The sequence below is a fragment of the Solea solea genome, chromosome 19 (assembly GCF_958295425.1).
Source record: "Solea solea chromosome 19, fSolSol10.1, whole genome shotgun sequence".
Taxonomy (NCBI): domain Eukaryota; kingdom Metazoa; phylum Chordata; class Actinopteri; order Pleuronectiformes; family Soleidae; genus Solea; species Solea solea.
The window spans coordinates 15,814,787-15,842,629 of record NC_081152.1 but is presented as its reverse complement, the minus strand read 5'-3'; the positions used below and the strand labels follow the sequence as shown (position 1 = coordinate 15,842,629).

Sequence of the window (27,843 nt, the reverse complement as noted above, 5' to 3'; positions counted from 1 at the left end):
AGAACTTCACGTCTACCCATGGTTCCTCGGTGCAAAACATCAGGTAATTCTCTCTCACCTGCCCCCCACCTCTGACCACACACCCGCCCCCTTGGTTGTTCAGACTCCACCCTTTCTGTAATCCAACCAACCAATCAAGTTCAAGGCTCGCACATTTCAAGGATAGAGACCCTCGGTGTGTTTGATCTCTTAGTTAGAACATCTAAGACCTCCAAGGATCTTCTAGGTGCTGCTCGCAGTGATGACAGAGGGACAAAGCAACATGCAACACTTCTCTGGTAAGTTCCTTTTTCTCACATTTACTGTGATGATTGACTATAATCACTTTTGCAGGATGCATTTGGTTCAAAAATATTCAAATATTGAGCCTTTTCTGGATATTGCTCATTACGCATGCTTTAAAATCAACACTGTTTTGAAGAGGAATGAATATATAAAACGACTTCAAGACGAAGTCATCACTCTGAAAATACAGCTGCAGAAATGCTCTGAAGTGTATTTCCATTGTCTCCACAGACTCCAAATTGAATCCGAGCATGCCACGCTCTCCACCAGCCGCTGACTCATACCAGCAGGGCTGCATCAGGATGACTCTGGAGAACTCGGCTCTCTGGAAGTCCTTTCACGGCTCTGGAACAGAGATGATTATAACAAAGCACGGAAGGTAACATTCTCAGTGTGTGACTGCAACACAGTCACAAACAATATATGATTTGCAAAAAGAAAACAGAAGAATGACTGACGTGAGTTTGTGTGCTTGTTCCAGGAGAATGTTTCCACACTGCAGCGTCAGCCTCTCCGGTCTCCAGCCTTTTGCCAACTATGTCATCCTGATGGACATGGTCCCTCTGGAGAGCTTCAAATACAAGGTAAATACCGTTGAAATCAGAAGAGACAGTAGCATATGTTTTTAAAAAGCAGAAGCAGTCTGCAGACAGGCATGGTGAAGGTCCTGCCCACTGCATATCAAAGCCTTTCATAGCTTCCTGTTTGTGCACTCTCGGCTGGAGGCCCAATCAATTAGCATCCCTCCTCATTCACAATCAGTGAGTGAGGAACAGTCGGCCATTCATGCATACAACTCATTATGGACCATTTGGTCACAGATAGTGTTTTTTCGCACACACGTGAAAACACACCACAGTGTGAAAAGAACATGCAATTTATAGATAAAATAAATACACTTTTCTTCACTGCAGTTTTCCACAAGGAGAAAAAAAAAAAGAAAGCTTTGTGGTAAAAGGTCTGATCTATCAGACACATCCTGAGGGTCTCACACTTGATAACCTTGCATCTCCCCCTCCCCCCACCCACCCCCCGTTTCTCTGTAGTGGAAAAATGAGCAGTGGGAGGTCGCGGGGAAGGCAGAGCCCCTGCCCCCGTGTCGGACGTACATGCACCCAGACTCGCCCGCCACAGGAAGTCACTGGATGAAGCAGTCGTTGTCTTTCCTCAAGGTGAAGCTCACCAACAACACCCTGGACCAGCACGGCCACGTGAGTCTCATGCCTAACCCTCACCCGTCTTTTTGTTGGTTTGATTGCATTTCACTCACTCTGTGCTCTTTATGTTTTTTTTATCAGATCATCCTACACTCTATGCACCGCTACTACCCAAGGTTTCACGTGATCCAAGCGGACAGTCCGTACACGATCCGCTGGGGCCCTTTTCAGACGTTCTGCTTTCCAGAGACGACGTTCACTGCAGTGACGGCGTACCAGAACCCAAAGGTACAAACCTGTGATGTTTGACTCGATAGATTATCTGCAATTTCTGAAGAAACGCTTTATCAAACCCTTTGTTTCCTTTCGTTTTTAAGGTCACCAAATTGAAGATTGACCACAACCCTTTCGCTAAGGGTTTCAGGGAAGGAGGCACCCATTCTCACAGTAAGAGGTAAGATGGTGCACTAATTTGTTGCATCACACTGTGTTAGATGGTACATCTTACTTTAAAAAATCTTTTTTTCAGATTTCAGAAGTCAAAAACTGTTTTGTTTTCCCCAGGTGTCGCTCAAAAGGAAGTCCTCCTGCAAAGAGAGCCTTGCTGGACATAAAGGCTCATTGTCACACACCACCAGGTATGTTTTTCAACCCGTACAGCTCGAATGCACTCGCACACCAATCTACACAAGGTCTTCATCGCCTTTGATTTGCCTGTGAGATCCTATTAACCGCTGTATTTCCCTCTCAGACCTGCAGAGGATGCCCTCCACCTCTCAGAAGCAGCAGGCAAAGAAGAAGCACCAGGCGTCTGCTCAGCACTCACCAAAGGGGAGTCACCCTCCAGCCTGGGATCCAGAGCAGCAGGACCCAGCTGAGAGTTTACACGCCGTCGAGCCCCTGGAGCTGCACGAGTACGAGTACAGCTGCGAGGAACAGATGGTGCCTGCGTCCGTGACGTACCAGCCCTACAGGTCTGAACATTCAAGATGCATGTACTTGAGATGAGATGGAATCCATCTAGGGAAAAATTGAAATGTACTTTTTTTGAAAACTCTAGCACCAGGTGTGGTCTTCTCCTACTGTATCCCAGGTGTTGCGTTCTGGAGATGACTTTCCAAATGTCTGTGTGCTTGACATCTTCAAATATAGCTTTCTCACTCGTTCATTCATCTTCTACCAATTCATCCTCCACATGAGGGTAGCGGGGGTCGCTGTGCCAATCTCAGCTGACATAGGGGTGAAAAGGCAGGGTCACACCTTGGATAGGTCACCAGTCCACCACAGGGCCACTTAGAGACAAACAACCTACGGTCAATTTAGAGTGTCTAATTTGCCTAATCCCCAAATCTGCATGTTTTTTTGGACTGTGGGAGGAAACCGGAGAAGGTCCAAGTTGGACTCATCCAACAAACTATAGATTACATCCACTTTTATCCTCATCCTTCTTGACCACGTCTTAATACACTGAGTTTGCTGCCATGCAATTTGCTTTTTTTGGCCCAATTAACACGAACTCGTCTTTTCTCCAGATCTGTGGAGTACGCCAGATTCCCATTCCTGTCCACCGACGGCGACGCGGCGCTCCCTCTCGTCCACCCCCCGCCTCATCTGCCCGCCACAGCGGAACATGGCACCCAGCAGCACACCTACCACCACCACCACCACCGCCACCATCATCATCAGCAGCAGCAGCAGCACCATGGCAACGCAGCAGACTGGAGCCAGCACCCGCTCTTTTCGTACTCCTGTTGGTGAACTTTGACTCAAGGAGGAGGAAGCCACTCCAGCCTTGGAGGAAATGATGAGATTATATTTTCTGGGGCCACCAAACAATTTTGCAGAATTTTTTACCAGGTTTTTGGAAGTGTATAGTTTATCTGTTTAAGATAATGCACACATTTGCTCTTGACATGATTTATTTTGTAAATTGTTTTTTTTTAATTTTTGTATATACTGTATGTTCCAGGTCCATATTGCTTTAGCCTGAGCTTTCAAAGTGGGCTGTTCTCAATAAAAAAAAAAGAGGTATGCGTTTTGGAATCGACCATATATTCAGTATGTTGTCTTGTATTCTGTCCGGGGAAATAAGAGTGGAATTAAATCTAAAAATACCTTTGATTAAACTGTTATGGTGAGGTATTAAAAGTCCAGGGTAGGGACTTCTGCAAGTAATGTAATAATAAAGCAAAATAAGTCAGAATGCATAAAAAAATATTATATATCACGGAATGAACAGCAAAATAAATTAAGTTTGGATTTCAGATCTAATCCGATCTATGAGAAGCTCTGTGTGTGTGTGTTCAGATGAAAAAAAGAAAAAAAGGCATGTGATGTTTTATATTTAGACACAGTTGTACTGCTATGGGCTGAGTTTTTCCTTGACGTGTGTCCGTCATCTTAATTGAAGTGGATATTTGGCGTCTAACACACAGTGCTTTCGAGACTGATGAGAGTCGAATTACTTCTGAAGTTATTAATGACCCAAATCATGAGTTTAAACCTATTTTGATAAGGGAACCAATATTATTATCAATCGTCTGGCTCAAACGATAAAGCAAGTCTGTCCAAACCGTCTTGAGACATAAAACAAAAAAGCTGGGACTATATATGCTTTTGTCATGAGTTTGATTGTATCACAACTCGATTTGTATTGTGATTCAACAGTATTAATAATTTGCAACGATAATAACCAAAGGTGAATGAAACTGTTCTTGAGACGACAACCCGGGGGTCATATTTCCAAAATCACTGCACATCTTCACGGTAACATTTGTAACATGCACAACAACAGATGTGTTAAAAAAAAAATAAATATATATATATATATATATATATATATATATGTATATATACTAATTAGGCCAAGTAGAAAAGACAGTTTTTGTTTATTTTCACTGAGCTATTGCTGTAGGAAAATAAAGCGAGTAAGAAAATGTATTGTAGAAAACAGTATTTTAAATAAATAAATGAACATGCTTCCAATGAAAGTGGAAAATGTCATAAAACCCTGCACTGAAGAAAACACGGATAAACAGAACCTCCACTACTCGTTTTTTTGTTCATTAAGGTCGTAGAAATATTGGAAAACACACAATCTAAGCATTTAAAAAACACGTAGAAATAAATCCTAACAATATGTGACGAGGGACCACTTCAGTGTTACTGCGCCGGAATCTTGTGAGCAGATGTTTGACACAGCAGCAGCACAACAGGAGACTCTGAGCCAAGAAAAAAAAAAAATCTGATGATCTGATCTCATGTTTTGAAATCATCTGCGAGCGGAATGACACCAGCTGTCAATCCCACTATGTGCCGTACTTTATCTTACTTTAATGGTTAACTTTTATCGTACTTTGAATTAACAGAACAAGACAGTTAACTCCTCAGGAGGACATTTACCGGTGAGAAGTAAAACGTTCATTTTCTCCTACACTTCCGTTCCATTTGCAGACAGTGGCGTCGCCCCCTGGTGGCTTTTCAGTATATTCTTACCTCCAGATTAGCTTCAATGTCAATATAATATAGAATATGTTCTATGGTCTGACCTGATACAGTGATGACAGTCGGTGTGAGTGGAGTTACCATCAGAGTCTGGCAGAGTTTCCTCAGCAGAAGGCAGGAGCATCTGTGCTGTAAATGTTTTATGAGAGAGTGAGAGAATGAGAGAGTGAGAGGGAGAGAGAGAGAGGGAGAGAGAGAGAGAAGCCATATCTGGGACATTTACAGAGCTGCTTCGGGGAGTAATGGAATTTCTAGAACACACCAACTGACATTTTATATACTTCTTTTTAAGGTCAATATTTTTTTTCTATAAGTCACAAATAGAAGATGCCAGACCTCGAGCAGACACGGTTCCACAGTTTGAAACTGTGACACACGAAGGCCATTTTGATCTTCACACGTTCCTGTGACGGCGCGGGTCATGTGGGTCACCCACATACATATAACAGTACAGTAGCTCCAGCTCGTCCCGGTTCCTGCTCCCGCTGTTTGTTCTCGCCACGACATGAGTCGCTGAGCACATATGGAGACACTTTACGTGCGAGAGTCTGCTGCTCACTCTTTAGACACAGTAATCTAAACGGCGGGTTAATTCCTGGGTTTACAGCTTGTTCATCAAGGTCATGGTCATGGACGTGACACGTGTGCCAATAACAACAACATGTGAAATTTTAATAGAAACAATGAATTCTAGCCTTATATTGGTCATTCATTCCGTGACGTCACGAGAGAACTGTGAGTTTAAAGTCTGCTTTTGTTCTGTGCTAACTCATACACGAAGACCTCATTTCCCTATTTTTTAACACAGGATAAAAGAAGTAGTCACCGGGAGCTGACGTTCCTATAAATAGCACATAATTATAACTTTCTTACACAATGTGTCACATTTCACACACATTCAATGTATCACGTGGCATGTTTTTACAGATCGCATAAATTTATTGTATATATTCGATCTAATTTGCATTTTTTTTTTTACTTTTTCTTAGGACTAAACCACATTTACATATTCATTTATTGGAGGTGAACTCCTTAAGTGCATTAAATCTACTGTAGACTGAATATATATATATATATATATATATATATATTAAATGGACATTGCTGACCATAAATATGAACAACAAGAAAAAAAAAACGGGGTCTGGCTTTGGCAAATAATTCAGAAATATCATTTAAAACTCTTCCTTATGTTAATGTATGTTGGTGATTTCTCTTCCTATTGTCAAACAGCAAAGATTTACCTCTGTGGAGACAAATGTAGAGGCAGCTAAAGCTGGACAGCAGTGTTGGTGGTTGGTGATGGACGGACTGCGGGGACATCGACTTTGCCACACGTCCATATTTTTTTTTTGCCTCGAGGAAAGGTCACACTCTGCTGCTCCGTTTGATTCATCACAGATTTATCCTCACTGCAGCCGACGCTGATCACAGTCCAGATTAGCATTAATAAAAAATGGAAGGAAGTAGTGGCATAAGGAGACTTTTTAATGTAGACTTTCTATTCTATGATGGTGAAACTCTTACACATGGCTCATTGTGAGATAAAATAAATGGTTTTTTAAAAAAGAAAAAAAAATCAACCAAAAAAGGTCTGAGTCATCATTCTTCAACATAATCTTTGGTACTTCTTTGGAAAGTTTCAAGTCAATGACATCATAAAATGTGTTGTGAAATAAAGCAGGCATGGGAACGAAACACTGTGTTATAAGAAGTGATCACACGACGAATGAATTCAGAGAATAGAATGTGAAGGGGGTTATAATTGTTTTTTTGGACAATTTAAAACTCATTTTCAGCTACACAGCTTAAAGGTGACATAGACCGGAAGCTCCAATTAACGCTGCGTTTTTGTGTGTATCTGCGTCATTACCTCGTTTATGAAACCCTAAAGTTTCAGAACAAACAGTTCAGCCACTGCTGAGAAGATAGTGTTGTATTGTTTTCCTGGGCTCTGCGAAGCGGATCGACACTTCCTTAATTTGATGTCGTCATCAGAAATCCTCACCACCGTAGCGCCTCCCGGTGCCGGCACATCCGGTTGCGTACATTCAACCGCAGAAGAAGAAGAAGAACTAGTCTCGTTGTAGCTGCTGAGATGCAGAGCATCCACCGTGCCAGAGGGGGAGCTGTGTATCTGAGCGCTGGCCTATCTATTACGTCACTTCCAGGTACCTGGCCAATCACAGGACAGTAGGAAAGCTCTTGTTGGCTGGCCAATCACAGCAACTGTTTGGTCTGAAACAGCGCGGCTGACGAGAGCGTCAGCGAGGAGATATTTTGATCGGCTCGTTTGCAGCGATTAGGAGGTTTTTAATCATGAAAACAAGTTAATATATGTAAGTAGACCTCCATAACTAACATATATGTGTGATACAAGCATTCTATGTCACCTTTAAAGAATCAGTTACCATTTTATTTCAAGATTGTTTTGAAGTTCTATTTATCAGTGTTATCTGCAATTACGGGTTCTGAAAATGTAATGAATGTTTACTCCTGTTTTGAGAAGCCCTATTCATTTTGCCATTTTATTTTCATTATCTTTCAGCACTGGTTCAGTGAAGTAGGCGAAGCTAAAAGAAAAACACTTTATTTTCTACTTGAACTGCTCGTCCTTTACTTCTCTTTAATTATCTGTAGCAACTCCCTTCAAAAAACATTGTTTTCCATGATATTTCACACCGTCTTATTCAATTTAATCGACCATCAGATACGTGATGTGCGTGGATTTTGGAAATACAATGTGTGAGTTCTTGTCTCAATGGGAGATTTATCAACATTGACTAACCATAATACTTGTAGAGTAGAAATACAAATTGAACAGCCACCCAAGTATCATGTTACAATCAAATCATGGCAAAAAGTACATCTAAAACACTATAGAATAGAAAGTGACATCTCTACCCATCTACCTAGGAAGTTACCTTTGTATGAATAGATGCATCTGATCTAGTTTTTAGTAAACTATTGTTACAAACTTAAATACAAAAGCCTCACATGTCTGTTCACTTGGATTAAAAAGTGATGAATAAACACTTACGGACGACGGCGACCATCGGAAAAACGTCGCCCTTGAGAAGTTCTCCGCTCCCCGCCTCTAGGTCGACTGACTTTCTTTTATTAGCACCTCATTAAAATTCATTAATTGGTTCCCTTCTCCTGGGCGCCACTTGTGTCAGAACTGGAACTGTCAAAAATTAGAACAGGAGCGTCCGTCCTGTGCTCCACATACACAACCCGTGACACAACACGTCTGCCTAACGACAGCAAGGAGGACACCAGAGCGACTTAAAGAAGTAGACGTAAATTTTATTTACTTGTTCTGTACATAAAGGGTCGATACCAGCACAGGTGTTAACCATGGGAAATATTAACACATGTAAATGGTATTAAGAAAATAAAAGGCACAATTTTCAATTCTTAAGTAAAGACAGGCTTTCCTAGAGTATGGAGAAAAGAGCACAGTAATACTGTTAATGCCATTACAAAACAACTCAGAAGCACGAGAAAAGCAAGTTCACCGCAAGAAGGGAGCTAATCCGGGTGTATTGCTTAATTAGTAGATGTCATTAATGTCTGATGAGGAAAAACCCACGCGGGTTTTGTTTTGCCCGGACTGGGAGGGGGTTAAAAATGAGAGAAACTTTTCTTTAATAATAAGGAAATAAATGACATTAAGCAGCATTTGGCCGGGCAGAACCATGAACCCAGCCAAGAGGTCATGCACAGAGGTAACCAGCAGGCATATTTCCCTTTTGTAAATGTCACTTTAGGTACTTTTGTTTAATAATATCACTCATTTTAATTTATGCATGATTTCATAGCCTGACTAGAATCTTGAATAAACTAAAAAGAACAAACTGATACAACTAAAAAGCTGCACAATACTACTCGGCAGTGAACGTGGCTGAGCAATGATTTTTAACAGAGAGCGCGCGGGGGGGGGGGGCACAAAAAAAGTTATTCTTTTAAATACAGCAGAGATGAAAGGGATCAGCAATTATGTTCACAATGCTTTCACTCTCAGCCCAAACTGAATTGATTCGCAGCACAATATGAACAAAGACACTTTCCTCGACTCCAGACAGGAGTCAAGTTTGCATAAAAGAGAGCCAGAAATTGTGCACAGACCGGGATAAAGCAGTTTCGAAAAGGCCTAACTGTCATCGACGGAAGGTTAGAGAGGACTGCATGCACTAAAAGATGCATTCATCGTACTTTCTCAACAAAGGCATTAATGGGATCTCATTGGCTTGCTGAGACTATTTCTCCTTTCCTGACCTGCGCCACTGATAGTGGAGCGTCTCACCCCCCCAGTAAAGCCTTAAGTCCAAGTGTCCACGCTGTGTGTGTTTTTTTTTTTTTTTTAAGCTAGCTGTTTAAAGCTCGGCGCTCAACTGCAACAACGACTTATATTTATCTCCCAGTGCTTGTTGGCACTAAAAACCTGCTAATGTCCGTGTTTTTAGTTCCAAATAAAACTAGATGAAGAAAAGTAAAGGGGGGTAACGGGAGGACATGCAAAAAAAAATAAAAAAAAATAAAAAAAAATATCACCACCCCACAATGCATCTTTTTGACGTCGGAAAAATTAAAACAAAATAAAACACACAAAATTATTGTTGATCACATGGCACAAATAAGGAGATGGAACCACATGTGGCTGCTGCATCGTGTCTTATTACACAAAAGATAAATAAGTCTTGTGAGCCAGACTCCAGGTTAGATGTGACTAAGGGATTTAGAATGTTACAACCATGGTTTTCCAACTCCAAATCACACACACACACACACACACACACACACACACACACACACACACACACACACCAAGGAACTGTCAAAATGAAATCCTCATGGACAAAAGGTGTGTGACTGTGGGACGTTAAAAGGTACAAAAAGTGACTTGTTGATTGTTTGGAGAAATGACTCGACTGGCTGTTGGCGCCTTAGCCTCAGTGCTCTCTCCCATGTCAATAGGGACAACTCAAGTTTTCCCTACTTCATACAAAATGTCTTCCTGTCAACTAAACGAATGCACACCAACACTTTCTAAAAGTCCCCAAGACTTTTAAACATAACAAATACTCAAAATCAAATTTAAAAAAAACAGACTGATGTGGTAAATATCTATTGTGAACACAGACCTAACTCACATGCACTTGTACTTGTACTTAAACACACACACACACACACACACACACTCGCTCACACACACTGATGCCCAGTGATCTGGAAATGAAAAGGACACTAATGCAAAAAACACTGCCCAGCTTGGAACCAAGAACTGGGAAAGGGGACCGTGAGAAGTGTGTGTGTGTGTGGGGGGGGGGGGGTCAGGTTTTTTTTTAGTTTGAATCCAAAGTCCAAAAAACTGTAAACAGTCCGAAAGCCTTGCAACGGTTGGCAACGAGAGGGATTTGAGGCGATCATGGCACAGCCCCCCCCCCCCCACCCCACAGCAAGCAAGCACGTAACCATGGTGACACGGCAGAGTTGGGTTTACACATCGACACCGGACAAGAGGTTCCAGTGGAGGGTCAGTCACTCTCGTCGGGATTCTGCGGGTCTATGATTTTGACGTGCGTGAATGGGAAAAGGCCCCTTCGTCCATTCACCTCTCCCTCCCACTGACCGCTTATGTTCATCCGCGTAACCTTCACGATGTCGCCAACCTGGAGGAGGACAGAACAAGAGGCGGAGTTACATCAGGGTTTTAAAAAAAAACGGCGTTAGCAATATCATAGCAGCGATACTGAAGGATATCATCTGTATATGGATTTTATGGACCAAACTATTATTGGATTAAGTGACAAAATAATCGTTAATTGTTAATTGCACCCCTACATAGATTAGAGCAAGGGTACTACAAGTTAATTCCACATTATAGCCACAGATCAGATCACAGAATTACCATTTCTTCAAAAAAAAAAAAAAGGATGAGCACACATTTCCAACAGTTAATGTATATTAAAAAAAGAGAAAGCAAAAAGATTTCTCCATATATACTTCACTCATGCTGTCGTCTAAACAAACGATCGAGGAACATAAGTCGCTCACAGCGTGACCTCAATCTGTTCAAGCAATGTTCTTTATCTGGATTAGGGAGGAGAGAGTCTCAATCGTGAAAAACCCCATGATTGAAAAACATGAATGCCAAAGCTCTATTTGTAGCTTTAACTTCACAAAATGAGGCTTCAAGGACATCCAGTCCTAGACGTCATCAGTAACTATAATCCGTAACGCCGCTCTGGAATGCCAAGAATGCTGCTTAGTCATAAAAAAGCTTCTGTGGAATCTGTCTGTCAAAGAAAAACCTCCGTTACAAATCTTACCAAACCTCTAGGCACTAAATGGTATTATTATTATTATTATTAGAGTTTAAGGCTTCATTCACAAAAGGTTTGTTGTTATGGGAGTAGACATGTCCACTTGTGTAATTTGAATCAGGCAGAAAGTGATGAAAAAGCAGACTCGTAATACGCTACAAATACAACTTATGTCAAGCTCTGAAATCATCAAGGACATAACCTGATTTCACTTGTTGGGGACTGTGTGTAAATAAATAATGACTCAAAAGTTCCTATTTTTGGACCCAAAATAGACACATGTTATGAATTGTCAATGCACGCACATTTTAGACAAGCAGAATCAAAAATAGAGCAGGGAATATTGTGATTATCATTTAAATGTTGAAGGCTTTCAAAACCAAATCCAACCATACTGTACGCAGCTGGCTTTAACACATTATTGATTTAAGAGTGGGATAAGTAAGAAGCAAATAAAATGAGACATTTTGCATTTTTGCACAAGGGTAAATAAAAATAACAAAACATTTTCTAGTGAATGGAAAGGTCAATGTGTGCACTACAGACACTGGTTGGCTGTTTTTTTTAATGGGCTGATTTAGCTGTCAATCTGAATTAGGCATTGCACATCTCCTGCTTAACTATTGCTATCAGTTGTCAATTTACTGTACATCACAAGGAGACCAGGCGCTAACAAGGATTCTGTTACACCTAACCTTCAGCATTCACCAGGTTTACTCTTTGTTCACCAAGTGGATCACAATAACCGTCTGCAGAGACCTAGATGACTTCCTACAACCACTGACGCATGCTGATGTCAGTGCACAGCAGAAGAGCCCAGGCTAAAAATAGAAATGAGTACTGAAACCCAGTGTTAAATGGACTGGCATTGAACAACATCTGTCACGTAACGTCACCATCTACAATCACACGGGCATTAAACAGGTTTATTAACCACCGGTGTCAATAACTGTCTGCAAAAAGAATCATTAGCGAGCTTCTCACTTTTGCTGGTGCTACACATTGATGCTTGGTAAAATAAATGTGTTGAATGAGGGAGGAGCTGCCACTCCTAAACACCATGTTTCTGCAGTTTTGAGACAACATTAACCGCATAAACAATAACTAGTCTACAGCCGTTGCCATTAATTAAGTATGGTATCAAGAGTCTTGGGTGTCACAATGCTGGGTTCAAGACTGATGACACAGCCATCTGCAATAAAATGCAAAAACCTAAAGGCAAGCGTGAAACATCGAACAGAAACATCGAGAGAAAGGCTCTCACATACAGGCAGAAAATAGCACAGCTCATCTGTCACTGCCCACGGTATGTTGTGCAAGCTAGTGGCCTGAAGCCCCGACGATGTGTTACCAACATTAACACATTGTTGTTTGAAAAGTCTTTGTTTCAGTTTCACATCTTTTAGAAGAGGGGCTGTGATTTCACAACTAACTAAAGTTAAAAAAAAAATTGAATTTCTTTTATCTATTAAAGAAATAACAAACAAACAATATGAGCAATGTTAAAGCAACAAATCAATGAACAGTACCTGGACTACCATTAAAACCTTAATGATACTCCTCTCTTGCTATGATAGTTTTTATTTCCATCTCTCCCCTGAGGCCATCACTTCAGCTCAGTGTACCATCAGAGTGGAGCTTTTAGGAGCCCCACTATAGATGGAGAGTGCACATTGAACATAAAACCACATGCTTCAACATGTTACTACAGTCAACACTGGTCTGAATAAGCCATGGTGAACTGAGAAATGCATGTTCTGTTGAGAAACTAGCAGGCAAACAGGAAGAATGAATCTGGGCCACTGCGAGCTGGATACAGCCAACTGTATCCTTGATAATGATTTTTTGATGTGTTCTATAGAGAAAGTCAACCCATTATCTCTTTGACTATGCAAACACATGTGTCACAGGTATATACTGATGTATACACTAGATTTGAAAAGCAAAACATAAAGACCTTTTCCATTATCTGCAGTCGATTGTCTTGTTGTTTCTAAGGCATTTAATGTACACGGTGCAGTGATTTCACCCCTGATGTAGCACAACAATCTTCAAGTGCCCTTGAATGAAAATAAGATATAAATATTAAGTGACAAACGAAGAGCTAGATCACTAAGACGACCTGTATTTCTAAAGTTGAGCCCTGCATCAGTGAAATATAGGACTGCTTCTTTGACAGAGGCATAACTCTGAACAGAACCTTGTGTTAATGTGGTCTCCCAGAGCAGAAAAGAAGAGATAAAGAGAAGGGACAAATGGCAACTTTTAGATTAAATACAGGGCATGAACTCAAAATCCATTTTACATTACCTCTAGAGCAAGAGCCGTTTTATCATAGGCACACGGCACTCGTCTCTGAATGGCCTTTGCCATGACCGGGCCGTTCTGCATGGACGGCAGAGGAGCGATAACGGCTCCAGGTGTACCAGGGGGCAATGGTGAAGGCGTCTGGGGCTGAGCATATGCATGGACGAGGGCGTGAGACGGCTCTGGGATCCCATAGCTGTTGGAATTACGAGACCCGTGGGATGGCTGACCAGAGTGAGGTGAAGGTCGTACCACTTTCTCCACATAGGGGACAGGGATCATGCCCACACGCCCTTCTTTACTCTTGGCACTCCACCACTGCTCCTCTGGCTTCTCCAGGATGATGAGAATCTCCCCCTTCTTGAAGGGGAGGTCCTCTGCATCACTGCCTGTGAAGTCGTATAGAGTCCGCACATACTCCACGTTCTCCTCTGGGCCACCCATGGGCTGGATGGAACCAATCCCTGTGCATGGGTACCTTGGGAGATGACAAAAATGGGGCAGAAAGGAAGGAAAATAATGTGGTTACCAAAAAAAGGCTTCTATCACGTTATGTAATCACATTCAGAGCAAGATGCCACATAAAGTGGCAGAGGCAGTGCAGATAAGCAGACAACATCTGAATGAAGTTGTGGTTCTATACACGCTAACATTGCAAACAGAACACAAAATAATGAAACCACTTTCTTCAGACACCTTAATAAAAACAGTGCAGCGGCAGGTGCTGGTGTGACCACCAGTATAAAATCTGTCAAAGTGAATACTTGAAGGAAGCACGGCAGGGCCTGCAACAACTATGGGGCTACTATTATGGACTATGCTAGGGATGCACAATATCGTCCGATATTGGCTTAAAAATGTATTATCGGATATGACTAATGACTACAACAGTAGGTAGGCTGCTACTTCCTTGACTTCTATGCTGGCACCCTCTGCAACTATTTTCTTTACATGTATTGATTTTGCTCAACAAAGAAAATGTAAATCTACATCTGCTGTGGCATGAGTAGGCAAAATATCATTATATATTATGTTAATTTCACTACAGAAGACTAAATTACCATGGGCAGTTTGGCACATAGATATGTATCGGCTATCGGCCCTAGCACTACAGATATATCAGTATATCGGATATCAACAAAAAGTAGTATATCATGCATCCCCTTCCATATTTATTGAACTAAGCCTCAGGGGGTTGCAATATGCTACTTCACCCCTGGATGCCACCAAACCCTACAAATTGGTCCTTTAAACGTCCAGTGTGTATAAATACACTATGAATAATTGTAGCTTTTGAATTCCCTCTTTATGATTACTTGCTTTATGGAGGCCGTCAGTTCTTCTAAGGTTGCCTAAACTGGCAAACCAACCAGAGCATGTGTTGCGCGAAACCCATCACAGTTCCTCAACACGAGTAGAATCTCAATATGCAGTCTCACCATTAGATGTCACTAAACACAACACACTGAACCTGGAATAGTGCCTTGTTGTAATGCTCCATCATGTTTTAAATCAATAACAATCTTTATTGCTAATGAATTTCGGGTGTTTTTTGTGTGTGTTATGTGTTATATTGTGGTGGTGTGGAGGGCACTGGGTGACTCCCTTACCTGGGTGCTGGCTCTATTAGAGTCGTGGTGTCCAGGTAATGGATTTTGTAGAACTCCAGCAGAGCTGCGAGGTGTTCAAACTCCTGGTCGCCTATCTTGAACCTCTTGCTGGGTAAGGAGTTGATTATATAATGAGACACTTTGGAGTTTTCAGACACTGACAGCACGTAGTCGCCTGGACAAGTCGACGAGTCCCGAACCAGGAACATACCATGTCTCTGTCCTTGTAACCTATTCTGTGTCTCATGTCGTGACACTGGTCCAAAATACCAGGCGGATCGATCGGACGAATCGAACCGAGCAGACATTTTCTAATCAAAAATAAGTTAATATCAGTCCAATAACAAGAAAAAAAAAACTACAAAGCAGACTATACAATAACTTAAAACGTGAATGCGTGCTGGGATGGCCAATCACAGCAAATAGCGAGGTTTGGAAGATGCAGGGCAGGGCGTCTGTCGCCCTGTTGAGGATTTGGACTGTTTTCTTACACAAACGACGCAGGCACCGGGGGAAACCAACTAATAACAACAACAAAACAACAACCGGACGTTTTCAGAAACAGGCTGCGACTGGTTGGAGCCAACTTTGGAGCATAATGTGGTTCCTGTGATCCGCAGGCAATGGCTGAAGCGACCAAAATAGAACAGAAGAAATAAACAAAAAAAACGTGTACAGACTTCGACGGAGGCCAAAGAAACAAATGATCAAGGAAGCTTCCCCTTTTCGTTCCGCCTTCCGAGAAAACACCAGGCTCCTCTTCTAATAAATGTATCTCCTCCACTCACTGTGTGTCAGTTATGAGAACGGAAAAGGTGGCCTCAGTTTTTCATCTCGCATCCCACTCACGTCTGCCAAACGTAGCCAGTAGCTGCGGGTCGGGAACGATCACTTGCGGTCTTCTTATATCTCACGCGTGAGGGATAAACGCTTTTTGAATCCCTTTCTTGCGCGAGAGCAGACTTTGGAGGCAGCGGCAGCGGAAAAAAATGGCGGCCCGCAACACGTCTTCACACAAAAAATTGTCTCGCGGCAACGGCTCGGGTCCGGCGCGTGCATCTCTTTGGGGACAGAACGCTGCGCAGCGGCTCCGGCGTGCGTTCCCGGCTGCTCACGAGGGGTCCCCTCCGCAACGATTCGGTATTTTATGCGTTCCCTCGTTTGTGCTCGTCCCCCCCCCTCAGCCGAGCCACCAGAAGTGCGAGTACGAGACCGAAAAATGGCGACGGGAGGGCAGGTCCCGCTTTCTGTCTGACGACTGTAGGAGAGGGCGGGGGGCGGGGCGAGACGAGGATCACAGACAGCCCCCTCCCCCACGAGGCACCCACCTCTGTGTGGAGACAGAGAGGTGTCACTCTTGTTTCCATGACATTTGACAGAAATTTTGATTTTTCTTTCCTTAAAAAAAAAAAAAAAGAAGCACCCCCCTGCCTTTCACTTAAAGGTCCATTGTATAAGAATTAGTCACAACTAATGGTGAGACTGGAGATACAACATAACAAACGTACTAGACACGTCACCACAAGGGGTTTAAATGAAAATAAAAAGGTTTCCTTTACCCAAAGCACTATAATGGTCACTCCTGTCGCGTCTCTTGTTACTTAGCAACCAAAAACCTAGGAGGTTACCAGCCTCATTGAATTAATTAACACATACAGTAAAACTAACAAAATAGTCATAAACGATGGGTTATCACTGCATTGCCTAGGAGGAGCTCCAACAGAACAACATCTAAGATCTATGGTGGCCTGGAGAGACACCGTGGAGATCTCTGTCCAGAAAAGAGGACCTGAGAAGATCTCAGGTATGTATATATACATACATATATATATATATATATAGTATATATACTCAATTATTCTAAAAGCTAAAATACAAACCAACTGTCCCTTAAAAAGAAGTGCTTTCCATTTAAAATATGTAAATACATAAGCAATATCTTTAACTATGAAAAGTAACAGTTTTCATTATTGGATTGTTCATTATTCAACAGCATTTCAGAGCAAGATGAACTACTTTATTTTGTAAGTCAACACCATTGCTTGTAATCTCAAATGAATAACATGCTGTGTAGCTGCCATCATGAGTATCTCTGCTCTACAGTATGATGATTAATGACTGAGTCAGACAGACATGTACGGCTAAGTATATGTTCCGTCCGTCATGAAAGAAAAACCTTTTACATATTTCCCTATTTAATTAAAAAAAAAAAAATTCCTGTCGCTGTCCAACTTTCCCTGCATTCAATCTGATAGTGAGTATTATCTGGCACACAACCATGACACATCATCTTTGGTGCTATTCTCGACCCTCGCCACAATATGCTGACGGGTTTAGAGAGTGGATTTAAATGCGATGGACAGTGATGTGGCTCCAAAGATGCCATTATGAAGAGTGAAAAAAAATTAAAGGGGAAACAGAAGTGAAAAAAAGACGCCCATCAACATCCGGTGAGGCGAGACAACATCTGCTTATTGATGACACTAGAATGTTTCTGGTTGCTGTCATTTTGTCAGTGTTGTGGTTGTTGGCGACCCTGAATCATGAGGCTGCTGCAGCTGCTACAGAGCTGCCCTCATCACTGCAACACTGGCTGAATTTTAACAGATCTGAACCCGCCGGGGTCTCACTGGCACACGCCTGCCAATTCCCACATTTTCCACAAAGAGACACAGTGATGCAACAAATTGGGGTGGAAACAAACATCACTTCCTCTTCACTGCACTAGTAACAACACTAATAATAAACTAATAATGATATTAATGAAGGGTTAAGTGTATTTGGAATGTTGACTGTTAAATCATGTAAGGTTTTCTGGTTTCGTTAATCTCATGTGTTCATTAAGAGACTTTTTTGGGAGGTTATTGTTTTGACTTTATTTAGTGACTATTATGTGGAGTTTGAAGTCATTTGTGTGAGGTTTTGTCAATGAGGTTATAGCAAGTTATTTTAAGTATTTGGTTGGATGTTTGTTTAGAGACACCTCCATCTAGTGGGCGCATCTGAGACTATTTTTTTCTAACCTTCACCTTCAGTGCACAACGAACACACTGTGTTTAATTCTCTGACAGTTAAGATACTTTCATAGGGTTAATGTGCACATTAGTATTAAATGTAAAAGATTATGGGATGTATCCACAGAAGCTGTGGCATCTCAAACTCAAAAGACCTGGGGGGCCAATGAGTGTCAAGATATGAAGATACTTTAGCAGAATTTTAAAATAAAAGTGTTTGTTTTGACATGCAACGATATAAAATGTATGATTTTAAAAAATAAAAAATTGTGCAAATTTAATCTGTGAAGATCCAAAACAGGTATTTGGAACTTGATATTAAGTGGTGGCCTGCATGGAATTGATATGAACTATGTTTTCAACCGTGTAAGTTTATCTCAGACTTTGTCCTTCTGTGAGCAACTTCCTGTGGGTTAGGGTTAGTAATGTTCTCATGAAATGTCTGGTAAGAATCTACCACTGACGACGTCACAAAAAAAAGGATACATTTCTTAAGAAATCCGAATAAAACTCATTGTATTTGAATGTATGTGTACTGTATGACACTTCACCATCACAGGACTAGATAAATTTAATCTGGATCTGATCCAGATTATGGATTTGGCGGAAATTTAACTTTAACACAGGAAGTCCCATTTAACATGTTCATATGTGTATATCTCACCGATCAGATTAACATACCAGGATGAATTTTGTCATGATTTTGTAAGATGGTAATACAGTTCCATACAAATCCAGAGAGCGATCTCAAAATGTAAACACTTCACTTGTAGGTATGAAAAAATGTAGATAACTGCACTCTCTGTTGCTGCTGACGTTAACCAATGTTTATGTCGGTTACAGCAAGAGATATCGCAAAAAAAAAAAAAAATACATAAATAAGTGTTGTAATTTAGTGCAGGAGGTGCATTTGAGGATTTTCTCTGTTAAGGGACTTGAGTGTTTAACAGCCAGTAACATCAGAGCCCACATTGACAAGCAGAGATGAACACAATCGATAACTCCATAATCATTTCATCCCGGTGCCAATAATGTTCTTCTGAGAACAGAGGTGGATGGATGCTTCATTCCAGGAATGGTGGGGCCCCGCCTGGTTGCGTGCAGTTCTTAACCTGCTCGACGTTGTTGCACAACTGCACACGCTTGGTTTTGACTCATGTTACGAAATCAGGCCAAGTGCTTTTTGAATTTGTTTACGCTCACGTTACTGTGCAGCATCACACTGATCAATGTGAAGCTGCAGCTTTTTAGTTTTGGTGGATTATGTATTTCTTCATTTATGTATTTATAGTTATCTTTTATCGAAAATACATTTTTTTTATTATTATTGTTATTTATTAACCTTGAACAATACTGGAAATGTCCCCCTTGTGTAACTAACAAAGGACTATCTTATATTTTAACCTCAGTGCAATTAAATCTTAATAACACGATAAATCAAGGTTTAAGAACTTCTGGAACATTTTATATTTACATTATATTAATATTTAAAGAGGGGATTAAAGCAGAGATGAAAAAAGAGACACCAATTTCAGTCCTTCCCTACTGTGTCACTATTATATTTAACCCACTTTCTCAAAGTTTTTGGTTCAACTCAAATTAATTACAGCATAGATTATTATATCCCATGTCCGTGCATAGATATTCCAAGAAATTGTATTTAGGTCACTTATTTTTATATGGCTATAGTTCTGAAATTATTCAAACAAGGCAGGTTAACTGCTAATTTTGTGTCTTAGCCTATGATTAAGTGCAAACACCGTCACACACACACACACACACACACACACACACACACACACACACACACACACCAAATATTAAACTGTGCACATACTTTTCTTGCCAAATGAAAGACATTTATATATAATTTAGTAACAAAAAAAAAGTAGTAACAAATAGGACTGGGGGGGAAATAGAACAGTGCTTTTTGGTGTCAAGACAATTTATTAGGGACTAGTAATAACAAACTAATTGACATAACTGTGTTATAGTGAGTTTAGATGTTTCCGTTAACCAGTATAAAGACGCTTTTACTGTTTTCACTGAAAAGAGTTTAATACCTTAATACCTTAATACCTGTGACACGTCGACAAGTCTGCAGTCACAGTCATTGTGGCAGGAATACAACACACTGTATGTGCAGGTAAAATGAGTCAAAATTTCCTAATGGTTAAGTTGTTTAAAAATCACTACAAACTCAAGTTTTCATTGAAAAGAAATGAATAAATAAATATGAAGCCAAACCTAAGGATCCTTTCTTCCTGTTATTGCGTTTACAGTGAAAATCCATGGACCTTCCTTTTGTTTTTGCTTTACTTTGAGTACAAAAATATCAAATATCAATAAAATACCTGTTTTGTATACTGATTTCGGAGAATTACCAAGTCGATTCACTTCTTTTTTTTTTTTTTAGGAAGAGATTTTGAGGTTTTGACCTCGTCAGTGCACAGTCCTTTTTAAACGGTCTCTCTGCACGGCACGAGTCCTCCTCTGTCTTTCTGCGATGGTTGGACTGAGGCTCTGCTTCAGCACGGGGAGGACAACGCCAGACTGAGACGGCCCAGACCTCGGGAAGGAAACATATAAATATACAGTATACTGAGTGTTCATTTAACTCCCAGGGCCGAGAATGAATGGTGAGACGGAGGAGATTACCTTTTTTCCGGGTATGTTTGAAGACCAAGTTTTGGAAATTTCTTCTCTTCAGAAGATTTGCTAAGAGATACAAGACATAAAAGAAAAGCTTAATCACAGTGGGCCTGTTTGTTTTCTTTATTTCTAAGGTAACGATGCTCACTTTACCTGCTACCATTAACAAGGTAGGTGTTGGTCAGACTGTAGTTTTCCGGGCTGATCTTCTTGCTCAGAACAATATCTCGCAGCAGTGACTTCACACGTATAAGCTACACGTGAGACACAGAAGTAATGACATAGTGCGTTTTTCACTGCTGCGTACTGCGTGGTGGTGGTGACGACAGGTACTCACTTCCTGAGACTGAAAACTGTTTGCGTTGTAGAGCTGCCGGATGATGACCTCGCACTCCTGCAGTGTGGGAGCGCGCGGTGGATGGGAGAGGTCGCGGTGAATCCGCAGAGGCTTCAGTGACGTGATGAGGCTGCCCGTTTCCTCTGGACCGTGGTCCTGCCTGGTGGATCGCAGAGTTGGAGAGAGTAGTGATGTTCTGGGATGTTAATGTTAATGTTAATGTTAATGTTAGTGAATAATGACCACGTGTACCTGAGGGGCTGGTCCTGTGAGGGTGTCATGTCCTGCAGTGGCTCCTCTAGGTAAAGTCCTGTGTGAGTTTCCCTTCCGTGAGTGGGTGGTCTAACGCCTCGTCGACTGTGTATTGGTCCTGGCAGAAAAAGAAAGACAACTCGTGGGGTCAGAAGTGCTGCTAACAACAATCGAAAAGGACAGATAAACCAAGACAGACATCGTGAAACAACCTTTCCACATTTTTACAAACTGAAAATCAAATTTTGTGGTCATATTGGATTTAAAGAATGAACCAAAAGCACCTGATCCTACACGGTTATTCTCTTTATAAACAGCGTCTCAACTGACTTTCTACAGAATCAATATGACTTATAAATGACATAACCCCTTTAAAACAGATGTCACCCACTATATCCACTTCTCCTTTACTCTGACACACTTCTGCAAGAACATGTCGGGGTTAATCTTACCTTTCCTACTCGACTTTGGAGGCTCCATTATCGATTTGTAGTGCAATTCTGTAACATTTAAGAGAGTCACACATATGTCACACTGTAGGCAACACAACACAAGAGGCATCAAACAGTTCCTGTCTCCTGTGAGCGGTGCCCGGTGAGATGAAGTTATATGGAAGAGCGTGTGGTCTGGTTCAATAACGATCACAGACACGGGATCTGTGTTCAGCTCCCACTGAGAAATCCTCAAAAGAGCAGAGTTGCTGTGTGACGACCGCATCTATTGAGTGTCTGTCAGCACTATATCAGAGTAGAGTCAGGCGGTGTGGATGCCACAGGTTACTGGGTCCATTCCTTGTATAAGCGTGGAATACAGACTGCCGGCCACATATACTGTATGTCTAGCAACTTTTACTTTTGCTCCACTACATTTCCTCTAACTATCATTGTTACTCGTTACTACCAAATAAAATCAGAAGAAGAAGAGTTGGTAATATATCTGTATTTATATAGCACTTTTCTAGTCTTATGGAGCTGCTTTACACTAGAGTTTTGCCATTCACCCATTCACACACTTCTACATGGGGTTAAGTGTCTTGCTCAAGGACACTTGTAGACTATTAGAGCGCCAGGGATTGAACCCACAACATTCCAGTTGAAAGACAACTCACCCTACCACTGAGCTTTTGATACTTGAGCACAGTAAATGTCATATACTTTAAGACTTTTACTTAATTAATATTATTTTAAAAAAGTGACTTCAACTTCGACCAAAGTCTAAGTCTAGTAATTACTTTAGGTACATTATACAAGACTGGGGGGGGGGGTGGATTCAGCTTATAGGGCCCCATAAAGACTTGGGCCGTCCCTGCACTACAGTGAAAACAGGGATCCACTTTCTTCACCTTTATTCTCCCGTCTCAGGTACTCTATCTCCGCATGCAGCCTCTCCAGAGTGTCCTTGTGTTGCTGCTGCAGAAAGTGGATGTTCCTCTGCAGTGAGGCGATGCGGGGCTCGGTGTCGCTGCTGCGGTGACGGTGCACCTCCGCGGCTCTGTCCTCTCCTCTGTCCGCTGACAGCACCGCAGGCAACGGCTGCAGCTGCGGCTGCTTCGCCGGTAAATGTCGCGGTGGAGACAGAGGTTTCTTGAAACGCGCCACGCGGGTCCAGCGCGGTAAATGGCTCACCGGTGGGAGGCTCGTGTTACTCGTCATGGCGATAATTATCAGTTTCCAGCCTTAACAAACAAACACCAACTGCGTTAGCATCCAAACTAGCAGCACCTGCTAACTGTGTTTCCCAATACAAACACACTGCAGTGACGTCATGTTAGCTCCCACTCACTTCTGACAACATCCAGCTAACTAGTTAGCTAAAGTTTGTTGCTTATAATCAACTCAAACTTGCTGAATTACACTGATAATTGACACGCGCTTGACTCGCTCATACGTTTCCCTGGCAACCACAAATAAACTACTAGGAGGACCTGCGCAGCTGCGGTTAACAGGGTTGCCAGGTCCGTGCATTATGGGCTGCCATTTTAAACTATTTTAAATCGTCAAGTTTGAGTCACTGGAATTACAATCGCAGATATATGTGACGTCATTATGACTAGATTCATTGTGGCTAGTATGAATTGACGTCATTCTTACTCGTCAAAACTACAGTTTCAGATATCGTGCAATCCAGTTTTTCATGGTCAGAATGACGTCACAGACATCCGCAATTCAGTTGTTTCTTCTGTCACAGTCTAACATGAATCGATAATTCAAAATCTTTTCTTTTTAACTGAAAGCTAGACATCCAACTTAAGTTCAGAATAGAGTTTATAATTAAGGAACTCCCTGGTAAAAACAAACAAACAAAAAAAACTATATGGTCTTAATTTAATATGTAGACTCGCAACGTTTCATACATATGCTAGCAAATATATGCACCAGAAACCCAATCTAAAAGTCTTCCTTGAATTCTACCTCTCACCATCTGTATCTTTAGAAATCTTCAGTTGAGGATAATTAAAGATATCTTTAACTTGAATTATAATGACACTGTAGATATGTGAAACTGGAATTAGAGACTATAAACTCTGCTTTTACTGGACACTGCTGTGTACGGAACTGACTTTATTCATTGGCACCAATGCACAAGGTTGTATAAATAAAAAGTACTCTGGTTTGTCCTGCAACATTTCACTGTAAAACACCCTAAACGGAAGCTATTGTTTATTCCAAATCAAAACATTGCTTCTTTTTTTTTTAAGTAAAACAAATGATTTTCTCTCATTGCCAGTGTACAGATAGATAGATAGATCGATAGATACTTTATTGATCCCGAAGGAAATTCAAGAATGCACACTATTTAAATTTGTATGATACATAAAGTCTAATTAGTGATATTTCTGTGGCCTCAAGCTCATGTTCTGTCCACACTGGTCATTTTGACATGTTTTAGTCAGAGAAACACAGGTGTCTTTTGATAATTAAGCTCTGCAGAGGTCATTTGTGCACTGTGACACTGAGGAAGGTAAATGGAACTTAATCATTTGATTATTTACACCTGTGCCCTTTGTAGTGAGAATGATAGGAAAGGAGCACATGTCAGTGTTCGACCAATAACGAGAAACTCTTTTTGCACCTGGTATAAAAACCCCAACCCAACCACTAGTGAGTAGTTGCTCTCACACAGGACCATAAAACCCACTCTGTGAGAGTAATTCTTCAAGTTCTTTTACGTCAAGCGCCACCAAACGTCAGGGAACATGGTAAGAATAAAGAAAAAAAAAAAAAGGGTTTCCTCCTCACTTGGGTGTTAGTTTTAGCCAAGAATAAAATATCTGGAATGGTGTCTTTGCTATAATTGTGTGTTTTAACTGCACAGGCCTCAGACCGAGTCAAAGTAGAGCCAACTGAAACTGTTAATTCAAGAGCAATGTGCTTTGATTTTTGAATCCTTCCTTCGTTTTACTGCCTGTGTGAGCCACGTATCATAGTAGTGAGAAATATGGGCTTGTTTAGCCACACAAACCACAAGCTTTTCTTAATCTCTTATATTGCAAAGACATCTTTGACTACACAGCTGTGCTGGGTCAAAAAATTGAATGAAGAACATTCTTGCTCCCAAACTTCTCTTTCAAGATCCAGTGTGTCATTTAGAATAGTTTATGGGCATTTGTGCAAGTGCAAAATTGTATTTTAGGCCACTGTCTTCTACCACAGTTTCACTTTTGCAAATGCTTACTTTTGTAAGTGAAACACAATTCCCTGATGTGATCGAGAAAGGTAGAGGTGGGCAAAGGAGGAGCACATTCTTACACTTGGCATATGAAGGTTCTTTCTTCAAGAATTTTTATTAAAACAAACGCACATAACCTTACCATACCTTCTACAGCGCGAGTGTATCTCCATACACGTTGGTCAGGCTGGTGTCCAGATCGGAAATGCTTGCTGGGAACTTTACTGCCTGGAACATGGGATCCAGCCAAACGGTCAAATGTCCGGCAACAAAACCCCTGGAGCAGGAGACGATGCCTTCAACACCTTCTTCAGTGAGACTGGAGCTGGGAAGCACGTCCCCAGAGCTGTGTTTGTTGACCTAGAGCCCACTGTCATTGGTTAGTAAACAACTTGTCTTTGAAGATGTACTTTGCATTACAGTACTTGGCCTTTTTATACCTTCATGTAGCTGTTTTTCCTCTTTAGATGAGGTGCGCACTGGGACCTACTGCCAGCTGTTCCACCCTGAGCAGCTGATTACTGGGAAGGAGGACGCAGCCAACAACTACGCCCGTGGACACTACACCGTGGGGAAAGAGATCATTGACCTGGTGCTGGAGAAGATCCGCAAATTGGTGGGCTTCTAATGTCAGGAGTCAATCTTCCGAAGATTACTCATGTCAAACTAAATGGTATCATGTTTGATCACTGTCCTCTTCTGTCCTCAGGCTGACCAGTGCACTGGTCTTCAGGGCTTCCTGGTTTTCCACAGCTTTGGAGGAGGCACCGGCTCTGGCTTCACCTCCCTGCTGATGGAGCGCTTGTCTGTCGACTATGGCAAGAAGTCCAAGCTGGAGTTCTCCGTCTACCCAGCCCCCCGGGTGTCCACTGCTGTGGTGGAGCCCTACAACTCCCTCCTGACCACTCACGCCACCCTGGAGCACTCCGACTGCGCCTTCATGGTGGACAACGAGGCCATCTACGACATCTGCCAGAGGAACTTGGACATCGAGCGTCCCAGTTACACCAACCTGAACCGGCTGATCAGTCAGATCGTGTCCTCCATCACCGCTTCCCTCCGTTTCGACGGTGCCCTGAACGTCGACCTGACCGAGTTCCAGACCAACTTGGTGCCCTATCCTCGCATCCACTTCCCTCTGGCCACCTACGCCCCCGTCATCTCTGCCGAGAAGGCGTACCACGAGCAGCTCTCGGTGGGCGAGATCACCACCTCCTGCTTCGAGCCGGCCAATCAATTGGTGAAGTGCGACCCCCGCCACGGCAAGTACATGGCCTGCTGCCTGCTGTACCGTGGCGACGTGGTGCCCAAAGACGTCAACGCTGCCATCACCACCATCAAGAGCAAGAGCTCCATCCAGTTTGTGGACTGGTGTCCCACTGGATTCAAGGTCGGCATCAACTACCAGCCGCCCACCGTGGTTCCTGGTGGGGACCTGGCCAAGGTCCAGAGGGCCGTGTGCATGCTGAGCAACACCACCGCCATCGCCGAGGCCTTTGCTCGGCTTGACCACAAGTTTGACCTGATGTACGCCAAGCGCGCCTTCGTTCACTGGTACGTGGGTGAGGGGATGGAGGAGGGAGAGTTTTCTGAGGCCAGAGAGGACATGGCTGCGCTTGAGAAGGATTACGAGGAAGTGGGTATGGACAATGTGGAGGAAGATGATGACTTGGAAGGAGAGGAGTATTAAGGTGGTGGTTTATTTAATTCTGGGCCCTTTATTATGCACCGACTGCCCTCATGTTGGTGTCTTGTACCTGTTAAAAGATGTCTGTTCCTGACTGCAAATAAAATGAATTGACTGCACTATTTTCACTTGTGAATTCCATGCAGCACAGGGACTGTGATTTCTGCTAAAATGTTAAAACTGGATTGAAGTGATATCAAATTTCCCACTGAATTGTCTCAAACTAGACGACAGTGCTGCTCTGCTTCATCACATGCCAGTGATTCCCATGAGAGCAGTCAATTATTTTATGGATAATTCAGATGAAAAATATCAAAATTATGTCCTATGGGAACTGGTCTCCCCAACGGCTGAGCACTGAATCAACAAAATAAAGGTTGTAACCTGTTAAATATTTGATATTCTACCAAATGCAATAGTTTGAAGGCACAAGAAATACTGAAAATGAAGACCCTAACGGAGGATGATTTAGTTAACTGAGGCAATACAAAACAGTTGTGTGGAGCTGAGGGGCTTAAACCACACCATGTGGACTCTCCTTTGACAATGGTTTAGCTTTAAGAGACATTTATGTTTTAAAGGTTGTGTATTCCAGCTTTATATAATAAAAGTATATTCATCTGATAATTTTGCACACTTTACCCAAACTATTGTATAGTTTTCAAATTTATAAGCAATTGCAAATCAAAATGTGTATATACAGTATTCCACGCCTATGTAAAAGAGCTGAGGAAAATAAGCACATGTAGTAGTTAAATTATGATGCATGGTGGGTTTAAACTGTAGTATAGAATCATGTGACAATGACAGTTTAAATAAGGATTTCATTAACACAGAATAATGTAAAACATGGAGAAAAAAAATTATTTTAACAGACCTGTCCTTTCACTTTATTAGTTTTGCAGCTGGCAGACAGTAAAGGTTACATCACACACAGAGGAGACACTGAGACGGTGTCTGTCACCGATGTGACAGGATTTAACTGCTTCTGTGATGGTAACAGACGATAATGGAAGATCAGCAGAGGGAGCGTACTCTTT

The 27,843-nt window shown here is 41.8% G+C and overlaps 4 protein-coding genes across 4 annotated transcripts; 2 read left to right on the top strand and 2 right to left on the bottom strand.

Annotated features, from left to right (window-relative positions):
• Nucleotides 1-62: 62 nt before the first annotated feature.
• On the top strand, nt 63-3,464 carry LOC131446420 (T-box-containing protein TBX6L-like). Its single transcript, XM_058617635.1, has 9 exons — nt 63-278; nt 517-664; nt 767-869; nt 1,332-1,496; nt 1,584-1,730; nt 1,820-1,896; nt 2,007-2,080; nt 2,194-2,416; nt 2,975-3,464. The coding sequence occupies exons 1-9, from the start codon at nt 242-244 to the stop codon at nt 3,198-3,200; spliced, it is 1,200 nt and encodes a 399-aa protein (XP_058473618.1). The 5' UTR covers nt 63-241; the 3' UTR covers nt 3,201-3,464.
• Nucleotides 3,465-8,234: 4,770 nt separating this feature from the next.
• crkl (v-crk avian sarcoma virus CT10 oncogene homolog-like) lies at nt 8,235-16,433 on the bottom strand. The gene is made up of 3 exons (XM_058617550.1): nt 15,193-16,433; nt 13,586-14,060; nt 8,235-10,621 (listed from the first exon to the last, which is right to left on the bottom strand). The coding sequence occupies exons 1-3, from the start codon at nt 15,498-15,500 to the stop codon at nt 10,487-10,489; spliced, it is 918 nt and encodes a 305-aa protein (XP_058473533.1). The 5' UTR covers nt 15,501-16,433; the 3' UTR covers nt 8,235-10,486.
• A 4,170-nt stretch (nt 16,434-20,603) lies between these two features.
• On the bottom strand, nt 20,604-23,928 carry si:ch211-222n4.2 (uncharacterized protein LOC101885505 homolog). The gene is made up of 7 exons (XM_058617888.1): nt 22,790-23,928; nt 21,900-21,947; nt 21,448-21,565; nt 21,196-21,355; nt 21,012-21,112; nt 20,865-20,924; nt 20,604-20,775 (listed from the first exon to the last, which is right to left on the bottom strand). Exons 1-7 carry the CDS (start codon nt 23,097-23,099, stop codon nt 20,649-20,651), a joined length of 924 nt encoding a protein of 307 aa, XP_058473871.1. The 5' UTR covers nt 23,100-23,928; the 3' UTR covers nt 20,604-20,648.
• A 618-nt stretch (nt 23,929-24,546) lies between these two features.
• Nucleotides 24,547-26,920, top strand: LOC131446569 (tubulin alpha-1B chain-like). The gene is made up of 4 exons (XM_058617887.1): nt 24,547-24,646; nt 25,273-25,495; nt 25,584-25,732; nt 25,826-26,920. The coding sequence occupies exons 1-4, from the start codon at nt 24,644-24,646 to the stop codon at nt 26,804-26,806; spliced, it is 1,356 nt and encodes a 451-aa protein (XP_058473870.1). The 5' UTR covers nt 24,547-24,643; the 3' UTR covers nt 26,807-26,920.
• Nucleotides 26,921-27,843: the final 923 nt, after the last annotated feature.

Coding starts and splice junctions, on each gene's coding strand:
- LOC131446420 (XM_058617635.1), top strand. CDS start 242: ATGACAGAGGGACAAAGCAACATGCAACACTTCTCTG. Junction 279..516: donor CAACATGCAACACTTCTCTG/GTAAGTTCCTTT, acceptor TTGTCTCCACAG/ACTCCAAATTGAATCCGAGC. Junction 665..766: donor ATTATAACAAAGCACGGAAG/GTAACATTCTCA, acceptor TGCTTGTTCCAG/GAGAATGTTTCCACACTGCA.
- crkl (XM_058617550.1), bottom strand. CDS start 15,500: ATGTCTGCTCGGTTCGATTCGTCCGATCGATCCGCCTGGTATTTTGGA. Junction 14,061..15,192: donor CTAATAGAGCCAGCACCCAG/GTAAGGGAGTCA, acceptor TCATCTCCCAAG/GTACCCATGCACAGGGATTG. Junction 10,622..13,585: donor AAACGGCTCTTGCTCTAGAG/GTAATGTAAAAT, acceptor GTCCTCCTCCAG/GTTGGCGACATCGTGAAGGT.
- si:ch211-222n4.2 (XM_058617888.1), bottom strand. CDS start 23,099: ATGACGAGTAACACGAGCCTCCCACCGGTGAGCCATTTACCGCGCTGG. Junction 21,113..21,195: donor ACAGTTTTCAGTCTCAGGAA/GTGAGTACCTGT, acceptor TCTCACGTGTAG/CTTATACGTGTGAAGTCACT. Junction 20,925..21,011: donor TACCTTGTTAATGGTAGCAG/GTAAAGTGAGCA, acceptor TGTATCTCTTAG/CAAATCTTCTGAAGAGAAGA.
- LOC131446569 (XM_058617887.1), top strand. Junction 25,496..25,583: donor CCTAGAGCCCACTGTCATTG/GTTAGTAAACAA, acceptor TTTCCTCTTTAG/ATGAGGTGCGCACTGGGACC. Junction 25,733..25,825: donor TGGAGAAGATCCGCAAATTG/GTGGGCTTCTAA, acceptor TTCTGTCCTCAG/GCTGACCAGTGCACTGGTCT.